This window comes from Diospyros lotus, chromosome 7 (genome assembly GCF_014633365.1).
Source record: "Diospyros lotus cultivar Yz01 chromosome 7, ASM1463336v1, whole genome shotgun sequence".
Taxonomy (NCBI): domain Eukaryota; kingdom Viridiplantae; phylum Streptophyta; class Magnoliopsida; order Ericales; family Ebenaceae; genus Diospyros; species Diospyros lotus.
In genome coordinates, this window is record NC_068344.1 from 37,050,610 (window position 1) to 37,061,988 (window position 11,379).

General features: G+C 35.6%; 1 protein-coding gene across 5 annotated transcripts; it reads right to left on the reverse strand.

Annotated features, from left to right (window-relative positions):
* Positions 1–445: 445 nt before the first annotated feature.
* On the reverse strand, positions 446–9,924 carry LOC127806201 (TORTIFOLIA1-like protein 2). 5 transcript variants are annotated; one of them, XM_052343339.1, is made up of 9 exons: positions 9,674–9,919; positions 9,446–9,546; positions 8,053–8,750; positions 7,390–7,584; positions 7,200–7,302; positions 5,848–6,515; positions 3,927–4,622; positions 2,285–2,450; positions 446–739 (listed from the first exon to the last, which is right to left on the reverse strand). In XM_052343339.1, the coding sequence occupies exons 3-9, from the start codon at positions 8,689–8,691 to the stop codon at positions 726–728; spliced, it is 2,481 nt and encodes an 826-aa protein (XP_052199299.1). In that variant the 5' UTR covers positions 8,692–8,750; positions 9,446–9,546; positions 9,674–9,919; the 3' UTR covers positions 446–725. The 5 variants fall into 5 exon arrangements, with proteins under 5 accessions (XP_052199299.1, XP_052199297.1, XP_052199296.1 ...); XM_052343337.1 differs by lacking the exon at positions 446–739 and having other exon boundaries at positions 1,246–2,450; positions 8,053–8,831; positions 9,674–9,924; XM_052343336.1 differs by lacking the exon at positions 446–739 and having other exon boundaries at positions 1,246–2,450; positions 9,410–9,546; positions 9,674–9,924.
* Between the last annotated feature and the right edge of the window lie 1,455 nt (positions 9,925–11,379).

Sequence of the window (11,379 nt, forward strand, 5' to 3'; positions counted from 1 at the left end):
AAACCTTCTCTTTGTTTGGGGATAAATGACAAGTTATATTTATTAACTGTCCCCAAGAATTCATCCATATGGTTCAGACAATTTGAGAAAATGAAGCAAATAGGCGTTCCTTTGGACAAATTTTGTACATGTCACAAGATCTACAGGAAGCCAATTTGTGAAAAGCTTAGGATGATGAGACTGCAATGAGGATTTTTCAACAAAATGAAAGATAAGTAAATGAAACTTGCTTAAATAGGAATTTTTCCCATTCTTCTCCTTCCACAAATCTTAGTTTTAAGACTTCTAGATCTTTATAAGTAAATGCATTTTCACTTTTCTTCTCTTCTTGGCTCAAGTAAAAAGACTTTAATGTTCAAGACTTATTCATTCTCCAAACCTGAAATATTTCCTAGAAAATAATTAAACAATAGAGAAGAGAAAATAAAGAGGATTCTATGTGAAGACCTCGAAATTCTAATATATTCATGATTTATCAGCATATATTAATGTTCATCAGAGCTAAAAAGGAAAAGAGTCGAGTACAAGGATTAGCATGCATGCTAACACAAACCGAACATCAAACATTGCCATACAATGATCCTACTGTAGTAGTGTCATCTCAGAAAGTTGATTTCCCAATGGACAGGGAACATGTGGAAGAAGTCAAGCATTGTACCAAAAAATGGTTCATCGATCAGCAAATCCTCTGGGATATTACACCGATGCCTCTGGTTAGCCACTCATCAGGAGCTTTTTCCTGCAAGAGAAATAATGGAACTTAAAATCCTGAGGCTCCAAGAAAAGCTTTCCTTCTTCAACAGGACAGAGACATCCAATATTTTGAATACTAAGCTTTTTTCTCAAAGGACAAAAAAAGGGAAAAGAAAATTATTTGACAGAGGATGCTATAAAGCAAATAATGCTTTTTTATTTTATTTTATTTTATTTTTATACAACTATCTACATTCTTATGTTTTTTCAAGGTAGGGAGACTTGTGCATTGGAGACATCTTTTATCTTTCTGCATCCTTATAAAGTCAATCAAGTTGAGAATGGGTTGAAATTCAGCAATCATCTATGCTCAGCGGCAAAGCCAATGAACTGGATTTCTATAGAAAGTAAATGGACAGCAATATAAACCACGCTGATTTAGCACCCTAATTTGGATAACATTAGGTCTATAGCAAATGCAGACGTGGTTTACTCCTTTTGTACATTAAGCATTAGTTATTTGCCAGACCCTTCGCCTAGATTTTCTCCTGAATTGATAAAAGCTTTTAACAAACACAGACAGCTAAGGGCATGATATTAAGAACAAAAAGTTATCCCACCTCACAGATACAAAGAAAATTAAAAAGTGATAAACAGAGGCCTTTCCACATTAGAGAAAAATAATGTAAAATTTATTAGATTTTCAAGGAAATGCTAGCCAGTATTACAATTGCTCAAGACTTTTGCTCTGCACACATGGCATAGTGCATCCTTCAGTTTGTCAAAGAGCCATAAAATACAATTCCGTTGGGGACGAAGACCAAAATAAAAGATGAAGTACAACCTAAGCAGCCATAATGTATAGGAAATCCAAGTTCTAATTTCTCATGGCAATTGAGAGAGAATTACAACCATAAGGAAATTTTATATCAATTCAATGCCATGAAAAGATGTACAAAATCCAGCTCCTATCTGTAAGCTGCATCAGAAATTGACCAATGCTTTCCATTTAATAATGAAGGAGCAAAGATAAACATTTTAAGTTGTTATCTTCAGCAAAAGCAAATATAGCATTGCGTATGGCAGTAACCATTTCTTCAGCTTTATGTTATCAGTTAACTCTTTAAATGATAACTGAACATTTCCAACCATAACAGCAATTGAGAAAGATTAACAGATGACATTCTGTCATTATGTTAATACTCTCTGAAAAACTTCTAAATCCCTTCTTTCCAGTTGGCAGAAAAACGTAATTGGTAACAAAAAATTGTTGATGATCAAGGCATGTGTAACGACGTTTTACCTAGCAAAACATTTTCTTTTGCCTGCAGAGCAAGAATTGCTCTTGTTTTAGCTTTTGCTTTCACCAGCTTATAACAACCAAGTTCATGAACAAATTTAGAAATTTGATTATATCTCAAAAATTGGATCACCCTTACCCAATTGTCACATCTATTCACAAAATGCAAACACATACTGGTAGTAGTCTTTCATATTCTTACTGGGTTGAAGTTACAGAGAGCCTAACCGAATATAAACATCACAGAAACTTGGTTAGCAACCTAAATCAGATGTTTAGAATATGTCTCACCCCAAATTTGCTGCAATTTCATCTGTAGCTGTGTGAGAGATCTTCTCTCTGCAAGATTAGAAAAGCCCAGATCTAAACCTTCCTGAATTGCAGATAAGAATTCTTGTCTCTCTTTTGCAGAGAGAGCAAGGCAATTTGGTCCATGGATAGCACTCAAATCCACCACCTGAAAAGAAATGAAAACATTCTGTAAAAGTTCTCCAGAATCAGATCATCTTCTAACAAACCACTTAGCTGCTTAGCTGAATAAAAAGGACCCGCATAATTGGATACAAGAGAACCACTGAGTTTGGCAAGCTCAGAGATTTCAGCTCAATCACATCATTTGCAATATTATTAGGAACACAAAAAACTAAAAGAAAAACAATGAAAAGCATGGTGAGTTATCACTCAAAATCCTTTGAAATAAGATTGTGATAGTGATATGGGGATTAATCAAGCCTTCAAGGATACACCATATTGCATAAATGTTGCCATGAGAACCCCACATTTCATTAAGAAAAGCACTTCAAAACACTGTTCTTCCCCAGCAGTTAGAAAAACTCTATTTTGCATAGATATTTATAGATCAATTGTTTTGCAATTTAAAATAAAGATTTAAAAGTAATAGTCCTATTCTCAAGTCCTCAAGTATGGACCTGAGGGGATGTTAGGTGCAGATATCTTTTAAGTGTTTTGACTCATCTAATTCTCATGCACAAGGACACAGAAAAATATCTGAACTTCATTTTCTAAAATAATTTCTTTTATTTATTTAGGAAAAATGCAGTTCACAAACTAGCATACATTTTTTACACAAAAAACAAAATTCAGATTTTTATATATAATTGTAGATACATTGCTATCTCATACATACCATGCGATACGCATGAGTCTCCCTTTAACAGCATAAAGAAGGGACATATGTGAGTACCATCACACTAATAGTGTTGAATTCTGTTAGCTATAGGTTTTATGGAACAATGGTTATCTTTGGGCAAATTTAACTATTCCAGTTCTAACTCATCCTTTGTAAGACTCAGAACTGATTAGGCTTATGGTATCCTTGACGGATCAAATGCCAAGAGGATTGCACTATTATCCTGTATATATTGAGATATATATTGAGAACTCTAATTCCATTTAGGGACCTGACATTCAATCCATTCTTCATGCACCATATCATAACCTTTCTCTCCCCTCACAAGTTTGTTTTTCCCCTTGCCCGTTTCATGTTCTCTAAACCCATCAGGAACTTGCCATAATCCCATACAAAGTTATTTTATTTTGAGTTACTTGTGACCAGATAACACCATATATTAAACACATTCTATACTCTATCCAGCATGTCAAAATGTCCAACAGGAAAAGCCCATGTAAGATGTAACGTAGCTAGGTGCTAATGTCCATTAGCTACCTTTAGAGAACAAGCTAAGTGGCAAGCACAGTGCAACTTTTGAGAATTCTATTTTGCCCCTTTTTTTTCTATTGGAGTAAGCCATAAAAGAAAAAAAAATTGTTATATTGGTGTTAGATGCCTCCAGAAACACATAAAAATCATTATGCAGCACTCCACAAAAATGTAAAAATGAGAACACAGTATGCAGGACATAAATCTTAATATCATTACCAATTTTAATAGCACTTGCAGGAAAGAACTTGCCTGTTGCAACCAAGGGATTATGGAATTCACAAATCTTTGTTCAAAGAAATAGGATGCTAAGGTACTAAGAAGGGCACCGGCAGTCTTTTGTGATAAACTTTCTAGGGCTGGACCTGTTCTATCAATAAGTTTGATCAGCACAAGTTCATTGCACGAACACAGAGCTTCTGCATATGCAGAATCAAGGTCCCCCTCTAACAAATAATTGTTTACAAGTTTCCAGAACCTATTTTCAGAATTTTCTTGTTTGCCACGGCTTGTAGAAGCTGAACCACAGGCAGTATCAGTTTGCCTCATTTGACCAAAATGTGTCCCCAGTCCACAGTTCCTCTGACTGCCCATCCCCATTGTATCACTACTTAGTTCTCTTGTGCCATTTGACCACGTGTTTGTAACTTGCATAACGGAACCATTTGACCGGCTTCTAGCAGAAGATTTTTCCTCCCAAAAATCTGTATTTTTTGCTGACAGTATGGATGGCAGTCGACCACGCACATCTATGGACGGTCTTGGAGTGCATGTAGAGACTCTAGGAGAAGAAACAATTGGGCTCTTCTTCACAAGTTTTGTAGCACCTAGGTCAGAATGTCTCTTTCCATGAACAAGGTCCTGAGCTATTTGATCAACCACATGCTCCAAACCTGACACCTTCATCTGTATCAAAGATAAGCTATCTACTGTGTTTGTTGTAAACACCTGAAATGAATCCAGAAAGCAGTGCTGCATTAGGTGGTTGCAGTCTAGAAAACTTTAGCTGTCATGAAAAGAAAGACTTCGAAATTGTAAAAGTACCAACTATCCAGGACCTAGAATACTAGAAAGTAAACGGCTGGTTTTTCAGTGCTCTGGTAATTCATAGGAAATGTGATCTATGGAAAAAGAAAGATCGAGACAAAGACCCAGGCCAAACAGAGAATTTGTGAAAGAGAGCAACCAAGTCACAGAAATTGGGGTATGCAAATAATATTTTCTTGGAGTTAAAGTGATTCATAACATGCTAGCATCATGTTACTAAGCTCTTTGCTGTTTTGTGTTCTCATCAAGGTCAGACTGCTGCCACAGCAAGATCAGTTGGGAGCATGACAATGTAATAAGTGAAATATATGCAGACTACATAGCAAAAATAAAATTAAAGTAAAAAATAAAGAAATCTTGTAGACTAAGGGAAACTCCAGAGGGTAACAAACATTCCAAATTATTTTAGTAAATATATGAACAACTTAGGACGGCAAACTATAATTGTTTGGTGGGTACCCGCCAAACCCTTCTCACATGGGGTGCGTTTGGGGTGCCATTTGAAAATGCCCCATGGGGATCAGCAGGGGGCGAGGGCAATGTCATTGACCTGTGTAAATATATTTTTATTATTTTACATATTTATAATTCAAAAACAAAATTAGAAATAAAATTATTACTAAAATCATTTTAGTAATATCACATATATATATATATATAGATATTGCTAAAATTAGAGAAACCAAATGTTAAATTTAGATTCTGATGTTGAGCATGCATGCCTTTACCCATATCCATAATATGTCTCTGGTACATAAGGGAGAAAAAACAAACCATGTAAGAAAGATAAAACTGAATGCACTCTATATGTAAATCTATCACAAGATAAATTAAGACAAAATTAATTGAATAATAGTTAACTAAAATTTTTAAGGGAATACTTGACGTTCTAAATTAGATGCATGGCTTGAAAAGAAGGGAAATATTAAACCAGTGGTTGTCCTTGTTATGTAACAGTACTTATAATTAAGCAGGGCAGTTCTTTATAAGACTAGTACATGCATTTGTGGTTCTGTAATGCTTTCATATTCAATTCATTATGCCTAATAATGTTTATTGATGCTGTATCATGAACGTGTTACAAAACATGCTTAGTGCCAAGCATTTTCTATGCACATGTAATTACCTTTATCATATCCATTAAGTTTGACTGCTTGTTTTCAATCTCTAAAAGATGTTTTCGAATGGACGTTATCTCCCTCATTGTCTGTAAACAACATTCACGCATGGCTTGGGAACTCAAATCTGTTTCTGTAACTGTGGAATCAAGACTTGTACGCTGCTTCATCCCAACTGAGTATCTCTGTTCTTCACCACTGAATTCTTCAGCTGCTAACTGCCGATTTCTTCCGATTTGCTTCATGAAACCATCTTCCTTAAGGTGGTCGTGAGAAACCATCATGAATTTGGTCTCAAAGTTATTGCTGACAAGATTAGACACAGAAGAGCATTCCTGTCTCTCATCCATTGATACATATTCGTAGCCAATATCCTGAGTATTTGTGACATCAGACCTTGTTCTTTCCAATGTCTTGGTAACAGAACTACCCTCAGATTCTTCATTCTGACCATCAACTACAGAAATGTTATGAGATTTTGGAACTGCAATTTCTATATGCCAATCATCTTCTTTAGGATGTTGCTGCGTTTCTAAATAACTTTGGCATGCTTTCCTAACAGAGAGGGGGTTCCTTTTCTTAATTAAGCTACTGCCCAGTTTTGTAAGTGAGACATCCTTCCTTCCAAAATCACTCATACTAGAAATATCACCATAGTCCCCACCATAGTAGCTACCTGCAGGAAGTTTATAATTGGAAAATGAGATGTCACTGAACACATCAACATCATGTAATAAAGAAAAGCTGTCAGGTACAGATAAGCAACTAAGCACATATAGCTACATTATTATTATTATTTGAGGTGGGGGAACTTGCAAAAGAGTTACCAAGTTTTTCTATCTTTTTTCTTCGCTCGGTAAGTTACGAGTTTTCCACATATGAACTAGCTTAAGAATTTGATCTGAAAATCAAATGTAGGAAAATCTGAGAATCAAACTTAGCATAGGAAAGTTACATGTTAGATGTCCTTACATTTCAAATTCTGCACTTCTCATATGTCACTATGTTTCTTGTTGGCATATCTAGATTTTTTTAAGCAATAGCAAGTATTTGTTTCCAGTCTTATTTCTCTGCATCATCATTGTCTTCTCTCCATTTATTGCTGGAGTTCTATTTTATTTCCCAATCATTGCTGCTACTTCTGTTTCTTCCCTCCCACTGCTTCTGCTTTTTCTTTCATGACTGCTGCATTTTTGGGGGGTACATCAAGGAGTCCCTTTGTTCTATATTATTAATGCCAAATCCTAATGGATGGCATAGATACTGCTATTAATTGTCTTATCTTTTTCAGCAAAGGCATTCATTTCCATGCATCATCAAACTCAGGAACCCAAAATGAGGTAAACTACGACTATCAAACCTTTGATAGAAGATCCAGCTTCTGAAGGTTCGGGTGTACCAGGCCCAGGAAGGCTTTTCCAAAGATGTAAGGCCTGCAGCACTGTCTCCCTAACTGGTTTCACCTATATAAAATGCAAAAGCACCTGATACATCCACCTTAAGCATTGCAAAGAAAATAAATATCCCACATTTTGATAAGTAACACAAACCTTGTCAAACCGACATGACTCAAGTGAATGGATGCAAGATGCCTTGAAAGAACTGAAGAAGGGTCTACCACTTGAGGCAATTCTGCCTAATGATACTGAAGCAGCTTTCCTTGTTGTCCAGTCGCTACTTTTTAGTGCTTCTTGGATACTACTCAATGCAGCAGATAAAATCGTTTTTGTGGGGGCACCGCCAGCCTGAAACAATCACATAAATACCTTTTTAGCTGTGGTTTCATAGAATAAAGGAAAAAGGAAAATTGTGCAGAGAATTCAGAGGAGGACCTAAAGCTACAACCTACTGTATTAAGTGAAAAAATTGATCCAAATCTCTTAATACCTATTGTAACTATATAAAGATATCTAAGGTCCAAAATATGTTCCATTTTATCATTATTATTCTGTCCACAAGTAAATTAAAACTTACAAATAGTTAAAAATTAAAAGAAAAAACTTGCAAATAATGATGGGTGTCAGTTTTCAAACTTGAACTGTAGTTGGATCCAGAAATTTATGAAAAATATCAGAACTTCTTACCTACCTAACCAATTGATGACACTGGACTTAATTAAAACAGAATATTGTATAAGAACAGGTGAAGTACTAACTTCGTAAATTCTAACAGATCAAAAACGATGCCTCTTTTGGCATCGGTGGCAAACTAACCTGAATAATACTTCTATTCAGTTCAATCACTGCTGGTTTTGCCATGAAGTGTGGATTCTTTAGTATCTTTATGGTTTTGGTTAGCATCCTCTGCAGAATAGGAACTGGAGGATCGCTGGTATTGTCAATGACCCCAGCTAAGCACAATGCTGCACCAAACTGCACCTGCTTATTTTGTTCACTCAAAGCTTCAAAAAGAGGCTTCACCAGCGAAACAAAAACTCCATCATCATTGCTCAATTTAGATGCCAAAACACCAACTGTTTCCACACACACATCCCTAACAGCAGAATCTGGATCCTTAAGCCGTTTAACGATGCTAGCAACTATCTTTCCCAGGTGTGGACCAATAAGGCCCTCATGTAGGGTAATTAATAAACCCATCAGTCTGATACATTCCTTACGAACTGCACTTTTCTGCTCAGAATCAGTATCTAATATGCAAGACAGAAATGGAGCAACCCCATCCGGATTTAAACATTGAGCTATTCTTTCAAGCTCTTCAACACCAATCTGATAAGTATCCCTGTCTGCAAGCTTGTTTAGTGCAAGGCCAACCCGTTGTTTAAGCTCGAAAATCACCTGTTGATGATTAACCCGAGTAGATGATTTTGCTTTTGAATATGCATGAGCCTTCATCTTGTCTCCTTTTATAATTGACCCTCAGTAATGGGGAAACTCAAGCCTCAACTTTTGACCTTCCAGCAACAAAAGTAAATTGATTTCACATACCCCCCAAAACTCAGTATGACAATCAGTGGGTCGCATAATTGGAGCAGCTAGCATGAATAAAATTGCACAAAAATAAGCAGCCTACACTAACATCCAGAAAAATGGAGAAGTCAGATATGGCAAAACCAGTCCAGAAATCAAAACTCCTAAAATATTTGATACCCAATATCACTGTGATAAAATCTTCTGGCAGGATCACAATGGCAACAAATTTTAATCAAATATTTGAACCAGAGACAATTAATGCACTATGCTCTTCCAAGGTTGGTATTTTCTTTCTGCAAGTAGTTGAAAAGACCAGGTAAAAATTTGCCTTACTTTCCGCCATTCACCATAATTTTTTCAAGAACTAAATCATAAACACGACGCGAAAATGTGAACAAAAACAAAAATGCTAGTGAGGTCGGTTACAACAGTTGAAGAAGATTTCCAATCAGCTCTATCCATGTACCCATATTCTCTGTAAAGACATTGCATTTCTAACGGTTTCCACAAGAAAATAAAGAGAGAAAACAAAATTCACAGCAAACTACACAGAAAAACGCTGGGCTTCGCTACTCAGAAAATGCAACAAAACTTTCTAGCCAAACAAACAGAAAGAGTAGGAAGGAAAGCAGAAGCAAACTTCTTCTGAAGAAAGCGTCCGCACAGAACAACACACCGGAGGATCTCAGACGACACCCCCGCGCAGGTGCTGGAGCTGACATTGGGCGTGAAAATTGAAATTCCTGCCGAGAAAATCCGAAGGAAAATTGCCCCCATCTGCAGGGACGCAATAGAACAGAATAGATTATTACTAGCTTCCATTCCACACCGAAGTTCCCAAAACCAAAGTTGGGAAATTACGAAAAATAGCAATAAACAAATTCAGAGGAGCGCATCTCCGTACGGGAAAAGCTGAGAACGACGACGACGGATTCGAGGAGATCTCGCCCGTAGATGAACGGATCAGCCAGAGAGAGAGATATTAAATATATAAGCAATTGATGGATTGATTGATTGATCGATTTCAATTTTGAAAGAGTGTTCTTCGTCTCAGTTTTCGCGCTTTCTTCTTGGTTTCGAAATGGGGAGCGACGTGGGGCCTGATGGGCGAACGTGGGCCATCGGGTTGAAGCGTCAGCGTCGCCGGAGAATATATTCGAAACGGACGGTGTGGATTGCGTTTGGTTTGATCGTACGGATTCGATCAGAATCATTAATTTCTCTGCCCTTTCGTGTCTCCTGCAGCTCAGCTCCGTTCGATCCTGCTCTTGTTTTTATTTTTTAGATTTAAAAATTAAAAAATTTATTATTCTCAAAAATAAATTTAATGAATAACTCTCATAAATTCATAATAATCTTATTTAAAATTAAAAATAATTTTATTTATTACTATGAAGCATTATTAATTTTAAAATAAAATTATTATAAGTTTATGTTCATCACTTTAACTTATAAAAATTATTTATAAAATTATTAGTGAACATAACATTTCTCAACCAAAAAAAAAATAACGTTTGGTGTGTCATTTTCATTCTAAAACATAATAAAACGGTACTCTTTATTCTATGTTGGTTTTATGAAAATAATATTAATAAAAATAGTATTCAAAAAATTAAATTTATTAATGTTAAAAGTATATAAAAACTATTTGGTTAATGCGTTAGGTATAACACTACACAGGTCAATATGCAGAGCATTTAAATATCCATCATTTACATCTAAGACTAGTGGAGTTATCTAATTCGATTTAGTCCCTAGCTTTTGTCTCTCAATGCCAGTGTTGGCCCGACACAATTCTTCATCGTTGATATTCTTTCTAAGAGTTCTTCTACAAAGTCAGAGAGGGTGGATAGAGAGCTTTACAGAATAGGGACAAAAAAATAAAACTATCCCGCTCACTTTGTAAAAGTGGGCCACTACTCTCTCCTCTCCCATGACCGTCGTCCTGCCTTCGCCTCACTGTCACGCCAATGACAATCTTCAAGGGGAGGCGAAGGCAACGACGATCATGGGAGGGGAGAGAAGAGAGCAGTGACTCACTTTGTAAATTTATAAAGTGAATGAGAGCAATTTTATCTTTTTACCCTTATTCAATAAGCTTGTTAGTAAGATTTTCTAACTCTCAAGACTTTTACTCTTCCTAATTTCTACACATTTCATTACTCTATTACAAATTTTCTCTCCCGATATACAAAATGATAAAATTATAATATGATATTTAAAAGTAATGGATTCCACTAAAAATTATTATGCCAAACAAGTGGGAGACACATTGCATGCAAAATCTAAAATAAAAGCTGACGTGTCAACAAATATTAAAAGATAAAAGAAAGTATCTTATTTAGATGCAACCAAAATTTTAAAGTTTCAACAAATATTGTGTTTCATTGTTAATTATTTTTAATTCATTAATTATTTTTTAATTATAATTTTATAATAGCTACGATACAGTCGTGCAAGGATGGATCCAAGACATTTTTTTAGAGAAATTGTATGGATTCAAATTTGGTGAATAAATCACTTAATAAACAAATAACAGTGATCGTCTACGAGATTTAGGTTGCTCAAAAAATAAAATGAAAAATAAATATGATACGAAATAAAAAATAT